General features: G+C 53.7%; 6 protein-coding genes across 6 annotated transcripts; 4 read left to right on the top strand and 2 right to left on the bottom strand.

The window, feature by feature from the left end:
• Positions 1 to 22: 22 nt before the first annotated feature.
• Positions 23 to 3,685, bottom strand: FZO1 (mitofusin). Its single transcript, XM_062893484.1, has 2 exons — positions 836 to 3,685; positions 23 to 778 (listed from the first exon to the last, which is right to left on the bottom strand). Exons 1-2 carry the CDS (start codon positions 3,267 to 3,269, stop codon positions 417 to 419), a joined length of 2,796 nt encoding a protein of 931 aa, XP_062739298.1. The 5' UTR covers positions 3,270 to 3,685; the 3' UTR covers positions 23 to 416.
• On the top strand, positions 3,665 to 4,859 carry DID4 (ESCRT-III subunit protein did4; the record flags this gene model as incomplete). Its single annotated transcript, XM_062893483.1, is given in 4 exon segments — positions 3,665 to 3,810; positions 3,818 to 4,069; positions 4,128 to 4,661; positions 4,722 to 4,859. Coding segments are annotated over 3 exon segments (678 nt in total). The 5' UTR covers positions 3,665 to 3,810; positions 3,818 to 4,063.
• Positions 4,860 to 6,063: 1,204 nt separating this feature from the next.
• On the top strand, positions 6,064 to 8,342 carry MgPP2CL-1 (mgpp2cl-1, protein phosphatase 2C-like protein 1; the record flags this gene model as incomplete). The annotated part of the gene is made up of 2 exons (XM_062893482.1): positions 6,064 to 7,335; positions 7,397 to 8,342. 2 exons carry the CDS (start codon positions 6,064 to 6,066, stop codon positions 7,946 to 7,948), a joined length of 1,824 nt encoding a protein of 607 aa, XP_062739296.1. The 3' UTR covers positions 7,949 to 8,342.
• A 1,797-nt stretch (positions 8,343 to 10,139) lies between these two features.
• On the top strand, positions 10,140 to 16,365 carry QC762_706370 (uncharacterized protein). The gene is given in 5 exon segments (XM_062893481.1): positions 10,140 to 11,339; positions 11,358 to 11,987; positions 12,128 to 12,315; positions 12,389 to 15,916; positions 15,970 to 16,365. 4 exon segments carry the CDS (start codon positions 11,914 to 11,916, stop codon positions 16,002 to 16,004), a joined length of 3,825 nt encoding a protein of 1,274 aa, XP_062739295.1. The 5' UTR covers positions 10,140 to 11,339; positions 11,358 to 11,913; the 3' UTR covers positions 16,005 to 16,365.
• Positions 16,366 to 17,479: 1,114 nt separating this feature from the next.
• QC762_706360 (uncharacterized protein) lies at positions 17,480 to 21,154 on the bottom strand. The gene is made up of 2 exons (XM_062893480.1): positions 20,500 to 21,154; positions 17,480 to 20,424 (listed from the first exon to the last, which is right to left on the bottom strand). The coding sequence occupies exons 1-2, from the start codon at positions 20,683 to 20,685 to the stop codon at positions 17,866 to 17,868; spliced, it is 2,745 nt and encodes a 914-aa protein (XP_062739294.1). The 5' UTR covers positions 20,686 to 21,154; the 3' UTR covers positions 17,480 to 17,865.
• Positions 20,853 to 21,176, top strand: QC762_0108780 (uncharacterized protein; the record flags this gene model as incomplete). The annotated part of the gene is made up of 2 exons (XM_062884295.1): positions 20,853 to 21,013; positions 21,137 to 21,176. The coding sequence occupies 2 exons, from the start codon at positions 20,853 to 20,855 to the stop codon at positions 21,174 to 21,176; spliced, it is 201 nt and encodes a 66-aa protein (XP_062739293.1).
• Positions 21,177 to 21,507: the final 331 nt, after the last annotated feature.

Genomic DNA, 21,507 nt, shown 5'->3' with positions numbered 1-21,507 from the left:
CAAAGGGAAGCTTCAGTTGTTGAACTGGAGAATAATCGAATTGGAGAGGGCCTTATTTGATTGTTTTGTTCTACCTGCCTGCCTGCCTGCCTGCCTGCCTACACAACCTCGACATTTTTCTCTCCCCCGATCCACAAACCATCACACACACTCAACAAAAGAAAGCCATCATCTAGGAGATCCTCATCCACAAAAAAAAAAAAAAAAAGAGAGCGTAGAAAAATAACTCAGGTTCTTGTGATATAACTCATACCCCCCTCACCCCCCTTCTCTCCTCCCATCAGTTCGCTGTTTTCACGTATGCATCTCAGGACCTCTCCAATTTTCCAACCTTCCCCCTTCCCTCCAGCCCCCCAAGCCAAATAACGCCCCATCTTCATCATGTGCAACAATCAATCATACTATATAACTCCCCCTCAATACCCCGGATGCCCCGCCATACCCGGCGGATGCCCATCCAAATCCACACCCTCCACCACCTGCCTCTGATGCGCACTCCTCTGCACCAGATTCCCAAAATACCTCAACGCATCACTGCTCTCCTTCCTCACCTTGACCGTCTCATCCCTCCTCGCGCCCAATTGCTCCACCGACTTTTGCAGCCCAACCCTGAGGTTATTCGCCGGAATGAGCAACACCTTCCTCACCTTCCCCGAAATCCGGCTGCTGTTCTGATGAACATAATCCATCGCCTCAAGCTGCGTGGCAATCTTTTGGCTGAGGCGGGCAGGAAGGGAGTGAGGGATCTGAGAGAGGACATAAAACGCCAGAGCAGCAGCTGTGGAAAATGTCAGCTTATTGATAATGGTCACACGAGAGAAAAGAAAAAACTCACCACCAGCAATAACACCCGGAATAATCAACTTCCTCAAGTTCTCACTCCCCAAAATCTGAGCCGCTCTAAAAGCGAGGTTCACCTGGCTGTACCCACTGATAACAGTTGTACCAACCACACCCGCCACCGTGAGCGCCATGCCGGCCTTCTCCTCCCTCTGCATCAGCGTCGAAAAGTCGACAAAGTCCGCAAACTCGGTAGAAATGTCCACCTGGCGAGCCAAAGCATCCTTCCGGCCCTGGAACATGACCTCCGACTTGAAGTTGAGGTTCTGGTACTCATCCCCCAGATGCTTGATACCCAGCTTCTTGATCGACTCGACACCAGCAACCGTCTTCTTTCTGGCGTTCTCCTCGCAGTGGACGACCGAGGCGGCAATGTGGGAAAGCATGGCAGCCTTGAGATCATCGGCATACTGGAAGGCGCTGAAGAGACCGGGGTACTCAATTCCCAGGTTATCATCGCCGGCGTGGTTGATGGCCGAGTTGATGGTCGTGCGAGAGTAGTCGTAGACCTCCTGGCAAGTGTCCTCGATGGTCCGGTCAACCTGCTCGCTGATCTCTGCCCTGGCCCTCTTGCCAGCCTCAAGCTGGGGCTCCAGCGCCTGCAGCTCCGAGTTCACACGGTCGTATTCCGCCTGGGCAACTTCGGTGTTGACAGTGGCGAGAACGTTGACGTCGTTCAAAATGTTGGTGAGATATGTCTTGGCAGGAGCCAACTTGGAGCGAGCGCGCTTCTCCAGCACAAATCTACGCAAAGACTGCTCGAGGGCAGAAAAGTCTCTGGCCATCTCCTTGTCTTTGCCCTTGCCCTTGGGGTCATTATCACCCGGGTCATCGCCGAACCCGCCGCCGCTGGAGCTTCCTGAACCACCACCGCCGCCGGGGCCTCCGGGGGGGTTTGGTGCTACTGGGATGGCGGAACTGGAGACGAAGTGCACGAGCTCACCGGCTTCCTTGTATGTCGCGGGGCTGAGACCGCGGATTTGGGTGAGAATTTGCTTCTGGCACCGGTCCTTGTCCCTGATATTGTCGAAATGGTTGACCACGACGAACAGATAGGCCTTCTCAGCGGCGGCCGCTCGAATGAACTCAGTACCCGTTTGGGTGAAGTGGTTCATGGCCGAGACCACAAACACCACAACATCAATCTCCTCCTGTCGTGCAAAAATAGCTGTAGTCTTGGTGGTATCCATATTGAGACCGGGGGCGTCGATAAGGGCGATGTCAACCACACCGTTATTCAGCAAAGATTCATCGATCGACCTGGCGTCCTTGACATATACCTTGCACTGCATGTACACGGTGTTGTCGATCACAATTCTCTCGAGGTCCTTCAGAGGATACACATCGTAGGTAGCCTCATCGTGACGGTTGTAAACAGCATCCCTGTGTACAGCGTGAACCTCCTCAATGCCGCAGTTTTCCCTCGCATCCAGTACCTCGCAGAAAATGCTCGTGCATGGCTGCTGATCTTCGGGGAGAACCTTTCGTCGCAAAAGGGCGTTGCAGAATGTCGATTTGCCAGCGTTCAAATCACCCGTGACCAAGACCTTGCTGGAGGTGTCCTCGATACGCTCCCGAAGAGCCTGTAGATGTCTGATACTGGACTGAATCTTCCCGTCCAGCAACGCAGCAACCGAGCTCTTCTCCAGCGAGTGTACCAGTTCCGTCTGGTGGAGGGAACCAAGCTTCAAATCCAACTTCAAGACGGAAAATTCCTGGGCTATCTGAGGCGACACAAGACGGGGCTCGGCGACGGTTCTGGTCTCGGCGGCTCGGCTGGACTCGGCGGCGGCGGCGGCGTCCTCGACGGAGGTCATAGCTCGCCGGAGGGGCGGCTGAGCAGCGTTAAACTGCGGTCCATTTGCCAGATCACCGGCGGTCGAGTATGCCTGGTGAAAACCGGGTCTCGATGACAGGTGGGAGGGGGAATCGAGGGCAGCCCGCTGGACTGAGGGGTAGTGGGCAGGCCATGTCTCGTTGAAGCGTTGCAGGTCGCTCAAGAGCTCGACGACGGTGCTGATGGCCCGGCCGAGGGTGTTTCGGTGCTGATTGTACCAGAGCTGATGGACGGCGCTGGCCTGAGCGGAGCGGTCGGCTTCGTTGCTATGGCCGCCACGCATTGGCCGGTCTTCGTGAATCACATTGTCCCAACCCGAAGACGCCGGGTTGAAAAGCGACGAGTTGACGTCGTCACCGGCGATGCTGCCGCCGTATCCAGAGTCTTGTTCCAGCATGGCTTGAAGTCGTGCAGCGTTTGCCGAAGAACCGTTTCCTACAGTCATGTACGAGGGCGCGGTCGAAGCGCGCGCGGGGCGGTCGTAATTTGAGTCGGCGTCACTCGGCTCATGATGAGCATCGGCATCGGGAGTGGCATTGTCGTTGGGCCGCCGGACACCCTTGCCCTTTGGCGAAAAGTACTCTTGGCTCATGGTGACAGCGTGCCACGTATCGGGAGGGTGGAGGGGAGATGGTGTGCAGGACAGTCTAGTCAAAATTCATAACGAAGGTTTGGGTACTTCCATAGGCTATGGCAGGTCGGGCAATTGTTCGGTTGACATTTTTCATCATGGCTCCCCGTCGTCCGCATGATTTTTAGCGGAGCGGCAAATCTCCCGTTCGTCGCAAGGAAAGGCACATTCTGATTGGCTGTTGCCCTTCCGAGCATTCCATTTTCTGATAGCACCGATAGGGCGTTTCTTTCATATGGAGCTCTATACTTTAAGATCATGATACTGCTCCGCGCGGGCTAACAGGTGAACAAAGGGTCTGAAGAGCAGAAATAAGCTAGATATACTCTAACAGTATTCACTATCCCATATTCTGACCAAAATGAGTCCACCTTGCATTATCGCTGCACTTCCTCTTGAGATACAGACTCCCATGACCTTGTCCTGGGGTCATGAACACATGCAATTTGCGGGGCAAAGGCTGGGTTTGGATGAGGTCACTGTGGGTTTGCTTCCCTGTAAGCTGTCAGCGTCCGTGTTTAGCGTGGTGTGGCTCAAAACCTCAGAGTGGCTTGCGCGTCCGCGGCTGGATTACAGGCCGTTGCCTTGACTGATAGCGCATCTCCAAGACAACCAAGACCACCACCAACTTCGGCGCAGCCTGCTCTTGGTTTTTTCATTGACTCAACTACACACGTCCTCGGCCCAGCAGGTCTGCCGGCATATCGTCCCTCAACACCTAATTCTGCACACATTCGAGAATCACAGCCGGCAAGATGAATGTGAGTCTCCCGCACCGCCCCACTACACCTCAGCATAGTCAGGACTGACCATCTCAAGATCCTAGAATGGGCTTTCGGCAAGCGCATGACGCCGGCCGAGCGTCTGCGCAAGAACCAGCGACTCCTCGACAAGGCGATCAGGGAATTGGACCAGCAGCGCGTCAAGCTGGAGAAGCAGGAGAAGGCTCTCGTCGCCCAGATTCGCCAGAGCGCCCAGAAGGGCCAGATGGGTGCTTGCAAGATTCAAGCAAAGGATTTGGTTCGCACCAGACGATACATTGACAAGTTCTACGGCATGAAGAGCCAGCTGCAAAAGATCTCCCTCCGTCTCCAGACCTACCGCACGAACGAGCAGATGATGCAGGCGATGAAGGGTGCTACGATGGCACTTGGGAGCATGAACCGTACTATGAACCTTCCCTCTCTCCAGCGAATCGCCATGGAGTTTGAGCGGGAGAACGACATCATGGAGCAAAGGCAAGAGATGATGGACGATGCTATTGATGACGCCATGGACGTCGGTGCTGAAGAGGAGGGTGATGAGATTGTGGAACAGGTCTTGGAGGAGATTGGTGTAGACTTGAGCCAGGCAGTAAGTACCAGTGGCTGCCAAGACTTTTCTTCTGGCGTGCTGATTGAATTCAAATTATAGCTCGGCGAAACACCTTCAGGTCTCCAGTCCCAATCCGTGCCGGAGACCAAGATTGCGCAGGCGGTTGGAGGAGGAGGCGGCGGAGCAGATCCCGGGGACGACGACCTACAAGCCCGGCTGGACAGTCTCAGACGATGATTGCGGAGGTGTGGTGTTGTATCCGGTTATGGCTTGTGGGTTTAGGTTCTTACGGAGTTGGAGTGCTACTTGAAACTGTTCGGCTGACTATGGGCAGTCATCAAGTTTACAAGGCCGTTAATGGGGGCTGGGAATGATATAAACCCTCCTCCGGCTCGTCTGTTTCTGCTTTTCTGTTAAACAACCTGGAAGGCGCACTGGTATTCTTTCCAAGCGGCGGATGATTTATGACAAGTATAGGCATGTACATTTTTGGGAGCAGGACTATGAAGTGGTAGTTTAGATGATCTATGGGTTTACTATGGGTGTCCCCAAGAGCTCGGTTCTTTGTTCACGCTCATCTGGGGTGCATGTAACATTACATCAGCGTACACCCCACCACTGCTTCCTAGTTGCAATGATTGAAAACAGCCTTGAAGACACATTTGACAGCTTCTGCTACCACCCATCTATTGCCTACCTATACCTGAACATCGTCAAAACATCAAAGTAGCCCAAGAACCTCACGGGCTGCCTTGTCCAACAACCCTGACATCTTGGCAACCTTGGGAGACAAGGGTCGTTAGTGCCCAGCCTATCGATTCCCATCACCCCACTTTCGTGCCGCTGACGCCCAGCTACGCCTGCAAGCAACACCCACCGACACAACCACGGGCCGCAGAGACAGGCGTGACAAAACCTCACAGTCGGGCAGATCGACACCGGCCTGGCCTCCTGAGAGTTGACCCGCTGTCAGACACAGCATCATACCGTACCGTACCGTACCGGATTCTCTCGTCGTCTCCAACTGATTCCACACTTTCCCACAACTCCCGCAGTCCTTGCCATCTGCACCTACCCAGAACAGCCGCCGCAGCTTTGGGCGGCCATTACATCATCCAAGGACACCTCCCATCACAAGACCCCTCAGACAACCCAGGCACCAACCCACCAACGATCTTCCTGTCCCTCCTGTCTTCTGGCCCATCACTGCCATCTTGTCTCACCTCGTGGCCCATTGGATCAAATCGCACATCTTCACCACCACCGCCACGCAAGCGCCTATTTCCAAGTCCATACACCGAAGCGCACCGAGTTCCGCTGCTCCCGGTTGAATCCCTCGATCACGTCTGGGGCCATCTCCTTTCAAGCCCCCTATTTCGTTAAAACATCCAATCTGGCAGGCAGCAAACTACGCAGTCTCTCCCAGGGAGGCCTGCTGAGGATGTTTGGCAGTTCCAAGTCAGACAGCGGCATCGCGGACTCGAGCAGCAAGGCTGGCAGCAAGTCTCCTTCCCCGGACAAGGACGACGCCGGCCGCGCTACACCATCGCCTACCAAATCCACCGAACAGGCTGCGAGCGGCGAGAGGCGGAGTGGCAATGGCAGTCCTCCCAGCGCGGGCAGCTCGGCTGAGCAGAAGAAGCGCCGGAGCAGCGGGGTGAGCGCCAAAGCCAGCAACCTCATAGCCCAGGCGAAGAATACTCTCTTCACTCAGTCTGGGAAGGGCAGCAACAGCGATGCGGGTGCTAACTCTAAGAATACGGACCAGGCTCTTCTGGAAGAGTTAGGCAAGAAAGATCAAGCACTCGCCGTGCCCCAGGGCCAGCACAACAACGCCGCCGGCTCGTCGCTCCCCGGCCCTCGATCTACCTTCAAAGTCGGTGTTTGGGAGGATCGCAACAAGAGATGCAGGCGGACGATGGAGGACACCCATGCATTCCTGTACAACTTTCTCTGTACGCCAGCCCCGGCTCTCGGTACAGAATCCAAGTCGTCAAAGTCCTCGGGCGATGCCGATGAGGCTGGTGGCAGCGACATGGTAGAGACGGACAATGGGTACTTTGCGATTTTCGACGGGCATGCCGGCACGTTTGCTGCCGACTGGTGCGGAAAGAAGCTTCATCTTATCCTCGAAGACATCATCAAAAAGAATCCAAACTCGCCGATACCCGAGCTGCTCGACCAAACATTCACTGCTGTTGATCAGCAGCTGGCAAACTTGCCAGTCAAGAACAGCGGTTGTACCGCCGCCATCGCTGTGCTTCGTTGGGAAGACCGGGTCCCGAGCAACGCCTCGGTGACTGGTTCTCAGGCCATTGCACCTGCGTTGGCAAAGGCCGCGGAGGAGGCGAAGACTGGGGAGAGCGCCCCGTCATTAGCGGCCCCTGAAGCTGCGCATGCAAGGTTAAAAGATGCTTCCAAGAGGCAGCGTGTTCTCTATACCGCCAACGTCGGCGACGCCCGTATCGTTCTCTGTCGGGCGGGCAAGGCTATGCGGCTATCCTATGACCACAAGGGCAGTGATGAGCATGAGGGCAAGCGCATCTCGGCAGCAGGTGGCCTCATATTGAACAACCGCGTGAACGGTGTCCTTGCTGTCACTCGGGCGTTGGGCGACACATACATGAAGGAGTTGGTGACAGGGCACCCGTACACTACGGAGACTGTTTTACAGCCAAATGAAGATGAGTTTATCATTATTGCTTGTGATGGGGTAAGTTTATAGGTCTAATCCTGCCCTACAAGTACCATGTATGCTAACGTATATCCTGCAGTTGTGGGACGTTGCCTCAGATCAAGAGGCTGTCGACCTTGTCCGCAGCACGATGGACCCCGGCGCGGCAGCGAAACAACTTGTTGACCACGCTCTTGCTCGCTTCAGTACTGACAACCTCTCTTGTATGATCGTCCGCTTTGACAAGCAGGGCACTCTTGACCAGCAATCCAGCAAGGAGATTGGCGTCGAGGGGGACAGTGCGTCTGCCTCGGGCAAGCTCAGCGAGGCAGAAAAGATTATCAATGAGACGAAAGCCAAGATTGCTGAAGGAAACACGCCCGCGGTTGGTATCTCGGCCAGTAATTTTGGACACGGCCGTGACCCTGCTAAACTAGAAGCGGAAGCGGACTTTACACCGACGGCAATTGAGGGTTCTGTTGAGGAGGAGTCGAGTCAGGCTGTGGTGAACTCGGTGGAGGGTAACGGCACGAAGGATGCGGTGGTTGTTGATGGGACTAGATCAGATGTTGAGGTCCCGGATTTGACGGAGCCGGCACCACCGTTGGCCGAACCGGCGATGGGTTCTAACCCGCCGCTGGTCAAGTCTTAGGAGAATACCCGACGGCGGTGGTGGCATCCACAGAGGAGGGGTGTTTTTGAGAGGTGAAGAAGTGATCGGATGGAGCTGAAGGGTGAAGGCAGTTGCATGGCTGAAAGTGTAATGGGGCCACAGGAGGGCCGTGATGGGGATTTGAGAGGGTAGAAGACACATGAATGGTTGTTATTGAAGCAAAGAAAATGGGTCTTTGGGATGGGGGAGGGAAGATGCGAATGTTTTTATGTTTTTTGATAATCTTAGCGAAAACGGAAGGCATGTAGATGATGAAGGGGGGGATGTGCTTCGTTTTGTTAGGTATGAACATATTATGTGTGTGCCGTTTGGGTGACCCTTGTGAAGGTGTGATTGCTAAAGTTGTTTTTTACTCTTGGGTGTGATAGAGCTGTTGAGCTGTATTCAGTTTTTTTGGATTCTGACAGATTTACACGGCAGGGGCATTTGTAATGTCATGTCCTAGGTTATGATATGGTCAAAGACCTCAAGACCGTAAGTACTCCCAAAACCGCCTGTCTTCCACCCAGCCTTTTCTCTTTTCGATTTCTGCCAGCAGGGCAATGGTGGGTTTGAAGGAGATGCCGCCTGTGGTTGGGCAGCCGTAGATGACCTGGGCCAGGTAGCGGAGCTGGAGGATGAAGTCGCCCCTTTTGATACTATTCGGTTTGTTTCTGCCCGGCGGTTTGCTGACGTCCTGGATGTTGTCATTTTCGGCTTCATGTTGATGATTATTTTGACTATGAGAATAATAGTAGTGAGAACAGAGCTCCTCTTTCGACATTGCTGGGCGGGTGGTGAGGTTGAGCCAATCCTTTGTTTCTGGGGGGAGGTCGGGGAGGAGGGCGGTGGTGGAGGCGGTTAGGTTACCGGAGGCCAGGTCGAGGAGGGTGCTGAGGCTGGTGGGTGACCACCAGGGTGGGAGGAGGGGGTTGTGCTTTAGACGGCAGGAGGCGAGGGTGATGAAGTGGGTGATGAAGTGGGTGATGAAGTGGGTGATGAGCGTGGTGGTATCTGGGCCGGGTGGTTGAGGTGTGTTGTGGTGGCGAGGTTTTTTTGGTGTGTTATTGTCGGGACCGCCGTATTTGAACTGTTCGTGGAGGTGGGGGCGGTAGGTGTCCATTAGGATGGTGAAGACGTCTTGTTGGGGCAGGTTGTGGAGGTATTTGTTGGTTAGGAGGCGGGCGTGAGGGGTTCCTATGCGGAGGGTTAGGGGGTGGGAGGGGATGAAGGGGTTTTCTTCTTCTGGGCTGGAGGGTAGATCTTGGTGGTGGTGATGGTGTAGGGGTGATAGAGGGGAGGGTGGTTGGTCACATTCGGTTTGGTGGATGGCTAGGTCTGCGTCTTCGCAGAGGCGGGAGCAGTAGGTTGTTTGGGAGCTGTTGGTGCAGGGGAGGAGGATTACTTCGGGGGTGATCTTTTACAGGTGTTGCAATAGGGGGTGGGGGAGGACATGGTGAGGAGTGGGATGAAGAGGTGAGCTGTCATAGTGGCTTGTTGACCTGAGGTTGTTCATGCATGAGTATATTTGTTCAGGACATAATGACCATAACCTAGTAGTTTCCATGGTAAGCTCGGCTCCGTGATGAGTTCTTTGTTCTTGTGATACTTGGTCATGGGAGCAGTTCTGGTGTTGATATATTTCCCCCTTTTGCTCCCCTTTCTTTGTTGCAGCAAGCAGCTACAGCAGTGAGGTTTTACTTAAATACCGTACCTTACATGCTTAAATTCACACCATGCCAACCAAATAGCTTGGATCGTGAAATAGGACAGACCCAGACCCACGGGAGGAATGGATAGATATGATCTCTGAACACCGGTAAGTTCTTTACTCTATGCGTATATGGCATGCCGTGAATAGGGTAGGTAGAGTTAAAGTATAAAGTCGTGAAACTGACGTTCTGATAGTAGGCTGCACAGAGATCGGCTGTGTCTTCGACCGCAGAATCAAGTGTGACAATAATCCCATGGGAAGATCTCCCGTCGAAACAATCCCAATTGTTTATCTTGGCCATCAGACGACGTTCAAGTGTCCTGCCGTCCTTCTTCCACGACTTCATGATGATTGGTCTTGATATCGAGATTGCACGGGCCCTCATGGCTGCAACATTAAAGATGCGAGAAGTTAAGACGATAATGCTGGCGAATGGAAGAAAGAACTGGGGCTGTATCTCGGTCACAAAAGGTCAAAGCGTGTCTGTGGTTTACACCAAGGTTCTCGAACGATGCAACGTGGGTGCATACCGCGCTGTTGGGTGGTGGTTGTGGTGGGACAAAATTCCCCGGGTGTTAAAAACGCCTGCACATGGCACAGCTGTCACCACGTTTCATCCCCGACTCCACAACGTCCTCTGTTACGAAGGACGAGATGCCCATGGTATGTGGTTCCGATGCAGTCAGACTTGGTTGGTGATGTGCTTGTTCTCAGTGATGAATCAGCGACAACTACTCCTCTGTACAGAATCGCCCCTCTGTTTCTAGAATTTGGGTCGCCTTCGACATCAAACTGGAGTGGAATCCAAGGCGAAACTTAGCGCCGTTGAAACGGAAGATGGGGGTTTCCCAAAGGGGTCAAGTGTGCCGGGCATGGCCTGCAGGGGTCCTCCTTCGGGCTCCAGGAGAAAATGACTGAAGCTGAAGTTTGGGAAAGTTGAACAGATTCACCAATTTCAACAGCCCACCTGGTCTTGGGAGATAAACATGGTATTCTGAAGCTACAAAGACGCCATTACCATACTATTCCTCAGTGTACCTTACCTCTCTCATGAAGGCTAACTATCTTGACTATCCCCAGAATGCTACCTGAGCACGCCATGTTCTTTAACACATGTTATGCGTGAGGAGAGAGAGACCAAGACCAGAAGGTACCCCTGAAATCCACACAATGGCCCGGTTCCTGGACCCCTCTGCAAGGTCCCCACTCTCACGATGCCCTGTGCTGGGACCATTCTCGTCTCCCACTCCCCACCCTTGCTGCTCGCCCATTCAGTGGCCAATGGCAGATAAATTATCTCACCAGGAGGAGCGCCGTGACGGAGCGACGGCAAGCAGCCAGACGCCAGACGCCTCTCAACCTCCTTTTGATCGCATCCCCTCATTATTAACTTAATCATTTTTTTTTCTCTCTCGCGACGAGGCCCCTTTTCCCAGTTCGTTTGTGAAGCAGGCGCATCCCAAGCAGAGCAACGGCACAGCTCCAGTTCTCTGTCCTGCTGCTGCCACCCCTCGTCGAACACACACACACACACACACACACTCTCTCTCTCTCTCTCTCTCTCTACTTACGGTTACTTCGTCGTCTTCTTTTTCTTGATTGAATTACTGCTTGCTCTCTTTTGTCCTGTTATTGCCTCTTCTTCTCTTTCTTTCCCACCTACTTTACCCAACCCAACTACTTTACCCAACCCAACTAAATTCTACACGCGACCACTGGAACGAATGCCCAACGGAGCCACGTTACGGAAGTGCGCTCTGATCTCAATTACCCAATTAACGTCGTTGCCAACGGTCAAGCCCGGAGCTCCACCATTCGAGATTGAGACAACTTGACTGTTGAAGAGATTTGCTGTTTGCTCGGATTTTGTGGTCTGATTCATTCTTTAAGAGAAAACAAGCTGCTTTCCAAGCAACCGCCGACTGTCGGATTGATCTGCTGCTGCAACGCTGGCGCCGATCCAAGATCCCGTTCCATGATCTTGCGCGCCTTACATCCGGGCTGCCACAACGCCTCGAGACGGATATATCCAATCAACTCCATGGAGACGACGCGGCTCACCTACGTGCGATAAAAACGGTTCAGCCTTGCCTACAACCCCTGAATTTGTTCTTGATTATATCTTCCGCACCACGCCGGCATCGCGGTCGAGGCAGCGAGAAGCCAGTTTAACCACAATCATCCGCTTCATCCTCTGGTCGCAGGTAGAGGTGACTAGGCGCGCCACCTCCGACAGGCGCGGTATACCGAGATGTCGTTGAATGGATTGGACGACCCGCGAGTCAAGGAGGCATATGAAGCAGCCGTTGCAGAGGCGGGGGGATGGTATGTTCCCTGAAAGCAACCCATATCCCTGAATCCTTATTGCGCCCAGTCATGACTTTTGCCCCTTGGCCCCCAGCTACACCTCCAACTTACCTTAGCTACCCGGGAACTGCTTGCTAACATTATGCTGAAACCACCAGGTTCCTGCTCAAGTATGCTAGCCGCGATGAAGTTGAGCTTCTGGGTCAGGGCACCGGCGGGATTGTCGAGATTCGAAACAACATAGCAGAGTATACAGACAAGTCGCCGCTGTACGGATATCTGAGATACAGGCGTCGGAATGTCATCATCAAATACCTGCCTGAGGATTGTTCCAGATTGGTCCAAGGTTTGTTTCACCCCGCCCTTCCTAGGGCACTCCCTTGCCTTTGTTGGAGCAGCTGAAGATTGACAACCGACAGCGCGGGTGACCGTTCACTTTGATTCTGTTTGCGACCGCTTCTCGCCCCACGATACAGTGTTTGAGATCACTGAGGCGAAGGAACTGAAGGACACCAAACTCTCGGCTGCTTGCTCACTCCACGCTGCTTCGGGTTCGACTTCATCTTCTACCAGTTCGTTGCGCCGAAGACGATTGGTGGAAATTGCCGAGGAAGAAGAGGAAGAGGAACGAGATCGCAAAAGACAATCGACTGTGCAGGAACACGATCGCCCTGGGTCTCCGGGCCAATATGTTGTACAGCCTCCGGTGAAGCTCAACGCAGATCTTGCCACGATACCCGATGCTTCCAGATTCACCGACGGACGAGATCCTCCTCAGTTTACGGGTATTGACAGGCCCTCTTCACCGGCTCAGTCGTTCGATGACGCGGGGAGGCGCATGTCCTCGCTTGACCTCTATCCTAGCAGCTCGTATCCTTACCCCAAACCAAAAGTAAGGCTCGGTCCAAGGCCCTCAGCTGAGGCGTCAGGGCGCCCCAAGACTCCTGGAGGCGGGACTGCCAAACTTGTGGCATCAATGCCTTCTAGTGTCAAGGCACTGTCCAAGGTTTCCAAGAAAGGCCGTTCTGCCGACGACGAAGACGTCCTGGAATCGCCGATCAAGGAGGAGCCGGAGAATCCGTTTCCAGATCTGGCGCCAACCAAGCCTGTCGAAGACGATCCTGCTCGACCATTGACCAATAGCGACATCCCGGCCTCCGCCCCAGCACCAGTGCCTACGGCCACACTTGCCCCGCCATCAAGCAAGCCGAACACGATCTCACCCGAAAAAGCACGGCTTTTGAAGGCTATGAAGCTGAGAGAAAAGAAAAAGATGATGAACTCGCAATCCGTGGAAGGCCTGTCTGCAGGCGATGTTTCTCCGGCACCCACCACTCCAGGTCTGGCAGACGACAACCACCTCGAAACTCCACAGGAGGTGACAATGGAAAGCGCTTCACCTGAAGCTGCGGGAGAGGAAGCTGCCGTTATCAACAAAGCCAATTCAGGCATTGAGATTGAAATCGTGACTGATTTGGGCTCTGTCGATGCTCAGACAGACTCGCACCCTCCATCGCCCCTGGCCTCTTCTGATATCGGTGATTCAACCCAGGCTTCGTCTCTCTCGGATTCTACAGACGAAACCATTCTCGGTAAAGACCAGGGCAAGGAAACTCCCATTGGAAAGGAGATCCAGCAAACCGAGACCAACGGTCACAAACCGGACGCTCTATCTCTGGATGGTCAGGCAACAAGCATCATTGCACCCATGGAAGACGCATCGGCCGTTCTGAAAGATGACAGTGCTGCCGGAGCGCCCGCATCCGCCAACACTACGGTGACACAGGAACCTCCAGTTCAGACTTTACCGGTATCCCGGTTCTCAGTTGCGGCTTTCCCAGCCGGAGTCTCCAACGAAGACGCAGGTAGTCCCGGTTCTGCAGAAACCGTCAAGGAAGAGCCCTCAGCAACTGGTCCCGAGACTGCACCAGCGGTCGAAAACGAGGAAGAAACATCTCCAGCGCGACTTCCGCTCTCCAAGTTCTCCACTCAAGACGCCAAACCTATCGCCAACGTGGAGAGCCAGATTGACACAGCTACTGTTGGACAGCCATCCAACATAGGGTCAGATATCACCAACGTAAGAGCGGGAGAAACGCAACCGGTTCCGGCTGTTGCGGATACTCAAATCGCAGAAACGGAAGAAGCCACCAGACCAAAACCTGCCCCTGAGCCCATCAAGACGGGGTTGGATGCGCCTGGAGCGGACAAGCGGCAATCGGTGATCAGCATGTTCGACAACGATGGTTTTATCGATGAGCTGCAGTCTGCCACGGTCCAACAAGCCACACCCATTACCGTCTCCAAGTCACCCATCACGCCATTCTTCCCCAACGATGCGAATTCTAAGAGAAACACCGTCGGAGGTTTGGATGCCGTGTCGAGGTTTTCGAGGACAGTCTCGAACCCCGTTCGAAGCTCCATGCTGTCTCCCAACGAGGCTGTTCCAGGCTCTGCCCGATCTGTCTCGTCCAGTGCCTATCTGCAAAAGGCTCCGCGGCCCGCGGCAGATGTGCTGCCCAAGACAGGCAAAATTGGTTCGAGTATCTCTGAGCGCATCAAAGCACTACAGCAGCTTTCAGGGAAAGCAGGGGCCCCTGTGGAAACGGTGGTGGCCAAGGAGCGTCCATCGTCCACTTTCTTCGCTGTTCGAAAAGATGGCAAAATTCCGTCACGGACACCTTCCTTGGTCGATAGGACGGCTTCGTTGAGTGGAAGACCGACACCTTCCCCCCCGGGATCTGTGGAGTCATCACCCGATGGTGCTTCGATCATCAGGCGCGATAGGTCCGGGTCGGTGGTCAATCGTCTTTCCATGTTTGAAGGTGGGAACCCCCCACGGGGCAAGCCGGAATCGGTTCAGGTCACTGCCCGCATCGTGCGAGATCCGACCAGACTGTCAGAGCAGAAGCTTGACCCAGCAGAGTACAACACACACGATCTTCAGCATTCACCGCTGATGGTTGACCTTCAAAAGCGGGTTTCGTTGGAGGTTCAGTCGAGGCCTCTCAGCGCTCTGTCAGGCCGGATGTCTCTGGACCATGGACCCCAGATTGAAAGGAAACAATCCCTGCTGCAGCGTCGTCTCTCAAAGGGCAGCCAGTCGGCGGCTAACGATCGTGAGTCAGTTGCAGATGACCGCCAAGGCGTGCCCCGTGCTGGGAGACGGTCCTCGCTGAACGTGGTCAAAGACTTTATCAAGGGTGCTAAGTCCCCCTCTACCGACAACCTTGCCCCCTCTCCTGGGCAAGCCATGAGCCCTGGCTCGAGATCCTCATCCCGTCCTCCTTCAAGCCATCAGAACACTGCGCCTTCTGGTGGCTTTGCGCGTCGGCTGAGCATTGGCAGCCGTCGTTCTTCAATTGATCAGAACGGCGTGCTCTCCCCTGTCCGTACGACTGAAGTCTCGATTGACTCTGATGCCGAGAGCATCAAGAAGAGCCCTGCTAGCCCCAACCAGGGCAAGAGCAGCCGGACGTCCCGTTTCATGCGACGCCTTTCCAACACTCTTGTTCCCAACAGCAGAAAGGCCGGTCCCCCGTCCATCTCCCCAACTGTCACGGAGGAGAATGCCGCCGAGGTTGCTGCTGCCTCCAGGGCCACCACGGCTACTCCTTCCGCCTCGCCAGCTCAGCCAAGCATTGTTGCCTTCATGGGAGATGTCAATGTCCAGTTCCCCGACAATCTTTTGTGGAAGCGCCGGAGCATTTGTCTCGACAGCCAAGGCTTCTTGATTCTCAGTGCTGTTTCTGGTACTGCCATGCTGCCCACCAAGAATAAGGCGGCGGGTCTTCTCAAGCGGTATCACATCACCGACTTCAAGCCTCCTTATACCCCCGATGTTGAGTTGCAGGAGCTTCCCAACAGTGTTGTGCTTGACTTTGTCGAGGGCAGTGGTCTCCAAGTTGCCTGCGAGGATCGGGCTGGCCAGATGAATATCCTGCATAGTGAGTTCCATGATTAACACGGCATTTCTGATATTTACTAACATTGCGATCAGTTCTCACCGAAGCCTACCAGAGCCACTCGCGCTAGGGTCACCATCTACCATCGCCACACAACATCCTGTCCGCACACCTGGTCCTTGCGTACACTTCACCCCTGGGGCCTTTGGACTCCCGGTTTCACACACTATAACCTGCTATTATATAACTCGCCCTACGGATACACCTTTTATTTTCCTTATTCTTTTTTTTCGCCACAGCACAACCATTACGATGTTTAGATCCCCGTCACGTTTTTTCACCTACCCCCCATTATTTCCCAATCAATGTTTTTGGGAAACCCTTTTGTGTACTACTCTACTTGTTTGATGTTTTCTCATAGCCTTCATTCATGATACCACCCATTTCTTGCTGTGAGGAGGGGAAATTCTGCCACACCCGTTGTTTTTAGTTTTGTTGAAAACACATTTGTATTTCTCTCTGTTGTTGAGGGGGGGGGACTGGGAGGAGGGGGCCAAGGGATGGAAGAGGGAAGAGGGAAGAGAGGTGGAAAAAAGTTCTTTTGTGATATAGCGGATGGGGGGCTGGGATGGATGGATTAGTTGTTGATGATTGGGGGAGGTGGTGGAGGGGAGGAGGGGCTGAGTATATAGTTGGGGATTGAGGAGGAGAAGCAGAGAGAAAGAATGAAATGAATGGGCTGGCCTCTACACATCATCATTGATATCAATCACCCCATGCCCGTATGTTGAAATCTAAGAGGTTATTAGGAGATGTAGCAAATGTTTTTCTCTGCTGCCCTGTTATGAAATACGAGAGGGAGTTGAGGTGCTTTCCTGGGCTGGTGAGATATACATACTGTTGCTCATGGTTGCTTAACTGGGTGAGAGTTTCTAGTAACCCTGATTTGCGTTCAGACGGTTGTGTCCCAAAGCCGCTTCTCTAGTCACACAGTGTTGCGTATGCCACTCACCATAAGGGTCAGTCTGGGAGCAGTCATAAAGGGGCTCCAACTAGATAACCTAGTGGCCTTGAGTGTCTCTCGCAGTTGACCTGTGGTTCCCACGTTACGAGAGAATCAACCTGCAACGTTTTCCGGATGCCCAGGGTTCGAGTCCATAATAGGTCGTCATTTTCTTTGTCACTGTTTGGCCTTTTTCCTTCCTTTTTTTCATTCTTTTTTTGGGAGTATTTTCGCTGCTCACTATTTATTACAAAGTCGTGGTCTGTTTAATGATGGGTAGGTACATATCCTCCTCTAGCAACTCCCATCCCTTCTACGAACTAGATTGAGGAGTGATGCCGTGTAGGTTAACATCAGAGAGAGCTTGAGTTGAAAAGGCAGGGAAAGGGGTGGGGGGAAATGACGGAAAGGACAAGCGGGGATTGAGGGAGGGAAGGAGCGGATTCTGCAAGGGAAGGAGCGGATTCTGCAAGGGAAGGAGCGAAGAGTAAGATAAGGAAGGCACGAGGAGTTATGGCACATGCCTACAAAGCACCACCAATCCACAAGCAAATTGCCAACAAGATTCGAAGATTCTCCTGTGTGGTGGCCATGGAAGTGGTCTCGAACTCCTCTCAGTTAAACCCCAGCGACCTAGGTCAACAATAGCCAAATCGACTGTAATGTTAGATTATATATTTATTCATAGGATCACATCTTCCTCTCTGTATATGCCCCCAAATATGCTAGCCATGTCTGTCCTGTCTACCAAACACGCCTCTAAATGCCCCAAACCCAGCGCTCCCCTCTCCGTCTCATCTGGTCCCAAAGTCGTCTCTTGTTGAACACCTCGACCAACCCCTCGCCACGAAGCAAAACTCCCCAACCACTCCTTGCTGTTACACCCAAAAAACCACCAAACCCAACCCAAAAGCAACGCCTACCACCTTCCCCAAACCAAAAACACCTACCGCCCATGCAAATAACCCAACCCAAAAACTCCATCCTCCTACAACTTGGACCTCACCGCCTCCAACCGATACTTCACATCCTTCAGCGCCTTGGTCACCGGCTTCCAATCATCAAACTGCTTCACCAACTCCCTCGTCTCCTCCCCCAACTCACTCTTCACAAAATCCTCCTCCAGCAACCCCCTCATGATCCAAGGCAAATGATACGGATTCGGATTCACCAGCGCGCCCCCCATTCTACTCATCTCAGCAGCCGGATTCGCTCCCGGCACATCCGTAGTCTCCAGCGCATGGCTCACGGCAAGATCATAAACCTGCTCGTCATCATACAGCCTCGAGTGGCCCTCCCCAGAGTACAAACTCCCCGCCAGCGGCGTGCTCAGCTCCCTAATCAGCCCATGGTCCGAAACCCCCAAGTTTCTCAGCTTCAGCGCAAAGCCAACCAAATGAGCAATAAAATCCGGTGCGTGGATCCTCCCGTCGATAAACGCCGCTCGGAAAATGTAAGGGTGGTGCACCGGTGCGTAAACAGCCGACTCCATCGGCACAAGCTGGTCGTCAATGCTCCCCACCAGCGTGATCCTCACCCCGTACCCCAAGCAAACCTTCATTGCTGCCTCCAACCGCTGGCTGACCTCGCTTTTTGGGTCCCCAAACGCCCACAGCTCCCCCGCCGAGCCCATCAAATACCCCATACTAGTCCTGTAATCGGGGAACGGTCCCAAAGAAACCCCCGCCATGGCACAGACACCGACCCTGGCCTTGTTGACCACGCCCATTTCGATTAGCTTGGCCAGGAGCATGATACTCACTGGCACACCTTGAGAGTGACACCCGATGAGGATCAATTCAGCCGATCTGATCTGGTCGATCCAGTTGAGGAGCAAGTTCCAGAGGTTTTCTACTCTTTCCCCAATCTTGCCTTCACCTTCCAAGGCTACTTTTTCGATTTCGCAGTCTCCACAGCCGTGTTTATCCGCCCAGCGTCTAATGGCGTCGGCGGTGTGGTTGGCGAACTTGATCGATGTGCCTGTTGGCTGGCCGATGACTGTCCTGAGATAGTTCGCGGGGAAGAGCCCATGAACGCCGATGGCAATCGCTTTCTTTATTTTGGGGAGGACTTTGGAGATGTAGACGTGCTTGTTTGAAGGAGCTTGGCTTCCTCGAAGAAGAATACGGGTGATTTGCTTGACGATCGAGGGGTTTTCTTTGAGTTTGTAGGTTCCATTAAAAGACGGAAGCACAAGGTTGGGTGCGGTAGTTTTTGTTGATGAGGCTGGTGTTTTCTGCGCAGCCCCCTTGGCCGGAGCTTCCACTGCCTTGGGGGTACCAGGACGAATGGGGGTCGTGTCATCGATTTCCATCGATTCTGGACGGTCCCTCTTGGATCTCCTGATGGAAGCTGCCTTGCCTGGCGGACTGGCTGAAGCTTTGGCCAACTCTTCCTTCTTCCCAGTCTTGCCAGACTTGATCGACAGATCCTTGGCTGGTTCCTCCTTTTTACCAGACTTGATAGGGGTTTCCTTGGGTGGAGAGCCTTTGAACTCCATGGACTTGGCTCTCTTTGGGCGGTGTTCCGAGCTTTCACCCATCACCGCAAGCTGACCTTCGTCGGAATCCTCGGCTGACTTCTTTCCCGATGTAGGCCCTGATTGTCGAGACCAGAATGCCCATGTTGAGCCTGTTTTTGGGGCTGGGTCTGATGTTGTAGAACCTGAGGGCGCCGGAGTCTCCTCGATTGGTGGGGCACCCTGCATGATGGTGTCTTCGGGCTCCTTCGCTGAGTCGCTGGTGCTGTCTGTTTTGGGCACTTCCGCTGAAGATTGGTTTGTTGTAGAATCCGAAGCAGTTTTTGCTGGCTGTGAAGTTGGTACGCTCTTTCCCGCTCCCCAACCCCAGATCCAAGATCCATAACCTCCACCAGTAGCGGCATGTGCTTGGTTCTGTGCCTCGGTTTGCTCGGCTATGTCCGGCGACTGTTGTTCTGGCGGGTCTCGAGGGGCGGGCTCTTGTGTTGCGTTCTCTGAGACCTGGCTACCAGCAAGTGTTGCTTGTGTGGCTGGTTCCTCCGCGACGTCCATTTGCGAGGCCTGTGCTGATGCTGGAGCTGGAGGCTGTGAGCTTCCCCACCACCCTCCTAGCCATGTTGATGTAGGTCGCGTAGTTGTAGCTGCAGACGCAGTGGGTACCGTAGGACCTGTACTCTGATCCGTAGCTGATTTGGCAGGTGGTGTCTCTTCTTGTTCTTTCCCATTGTCTTCGTTTTCCATGACCACGTCCTCCGACTTAGCCGTAGTCTTGGCCTCTGCCTGTCCGTTTGCAGGCTTCACAACTGTCTTGGAGCTCGGTGTTTTCAGGCCTCGGGTTCCATCGCTCGCGAATCCAACGCCAGAATCGTGTGATTTCGATAGTGAAGAAGGAGCAGGGGTCGGTGCTTCGTCGCCACTCATATCAGAAGGCTTCTTTGTATCAAACCGAGTAAAGTCGGCGGTAGCCATAGGTTTCGAGGTTCCACCCAAGATGGTCTCGCGCGCAACTTGGGTGGATGCTACAGACTTCTTCGATAAAGACCCATACCAACTACGAGTCTTGTTCACCTGCTACGTGTCAATCGATAAGAGTTGCCTAAAGGGGCTGCCTGAGGATGGCGCGCATGGGATAATGGTGCTTACCTGCTTCGAGCCTGGGCCAGAGCTGGATGCGCGATCGCCACTTCCATTGGTTTTCAGAGATGGCGGAATGCTCTGTGGGGTTGTAGAGGCGGCCGGCGATGTAATTTGATCCGCAGTGTCTGATGATTGCGTTGTTGACGCACTCTGCTGGACCGGGTTCGGCTTTGCTCGTTTCCTGGGAGCCATGGCGGCTCTGATGGGGTTCTCGCGAGTGTCCTACCAGTCCAGGGTGTAGTCGCTTGAGTTCGAGTGTCGTATGGAGTATGGGTTTGAGGCGATGGGGGGCTGTCTTGTCGTCTTTTTGTTCTTAGTTGTCGTTGCCTTGGGCCATGTGTTCAGGCTGCGTTTGGGTGATGGCGCGACTTGTTGAGTGGGTGGCCGAGGAACGACCCCCCGGATACGTCATCCCAGTGGTTGGGGGCACTACCGAAAGCCGCTTCTGGGCGCACGGGATCATTTTACAGGCCATGCATTTGCGAGACTTGGCTTTTGGACACCGAAAGTTTAAATCCATGTGAGACACTCTTCGCTCGGATAAACAGTCGGTCAACTCCAGCTGTCGGTCTAAATAATTGTCCGTAGACAGTCATAGCTCACCGTCGTGAAAGCTGTCACTAACACCCATATCGCCTGACAGGATGATCCCCCTCCAAAGACTCCAAATCAAACAGCGTTGACAAGACTGCATCAGCGGCTGGTCCCTGGAACTGCAACGTCGAAAGCTTGGGCCACGTATCTTTACATATACACTACTCTACTTGAAGTTAGCAACCAAAAACCAGCTCGTCCAATTCTCCAACAACAGCCATGAAGTTCAGTTTTTCCATACCTTTGGGCTTCAAGGTTTCAGGCGTCAAGTGAACGTGGGGAGGAGCATGTGGTGGGCAAGTAACGAAGAGGTGAGTGATGGGGCGTTGCTGTACTCTACCCTAACCCTGGTTTGAGCATGACATCTTGCATGAGAGATGCCAATGTAAGAAAAGAGAACAACGCGAATTTGGACAGAAG

The sequence above is a fragment of the Podospora pseudocomata genome, chromosome 7 (genome assembly GCF_035222375.1).
Source record: "Podospora pseudocomata strain CBS 415.72m chromosome 7, whole genome shotgun sequence".
NCBI lineage: Eukaryota > Fungi > Ascomycota > Sordariomycetes > Sordariales > Podosporaceae > Podospora > Podospora pseudocomata.
This window is presented reverse-complemented; position numbering and strand designations above follow the sequence as displayed.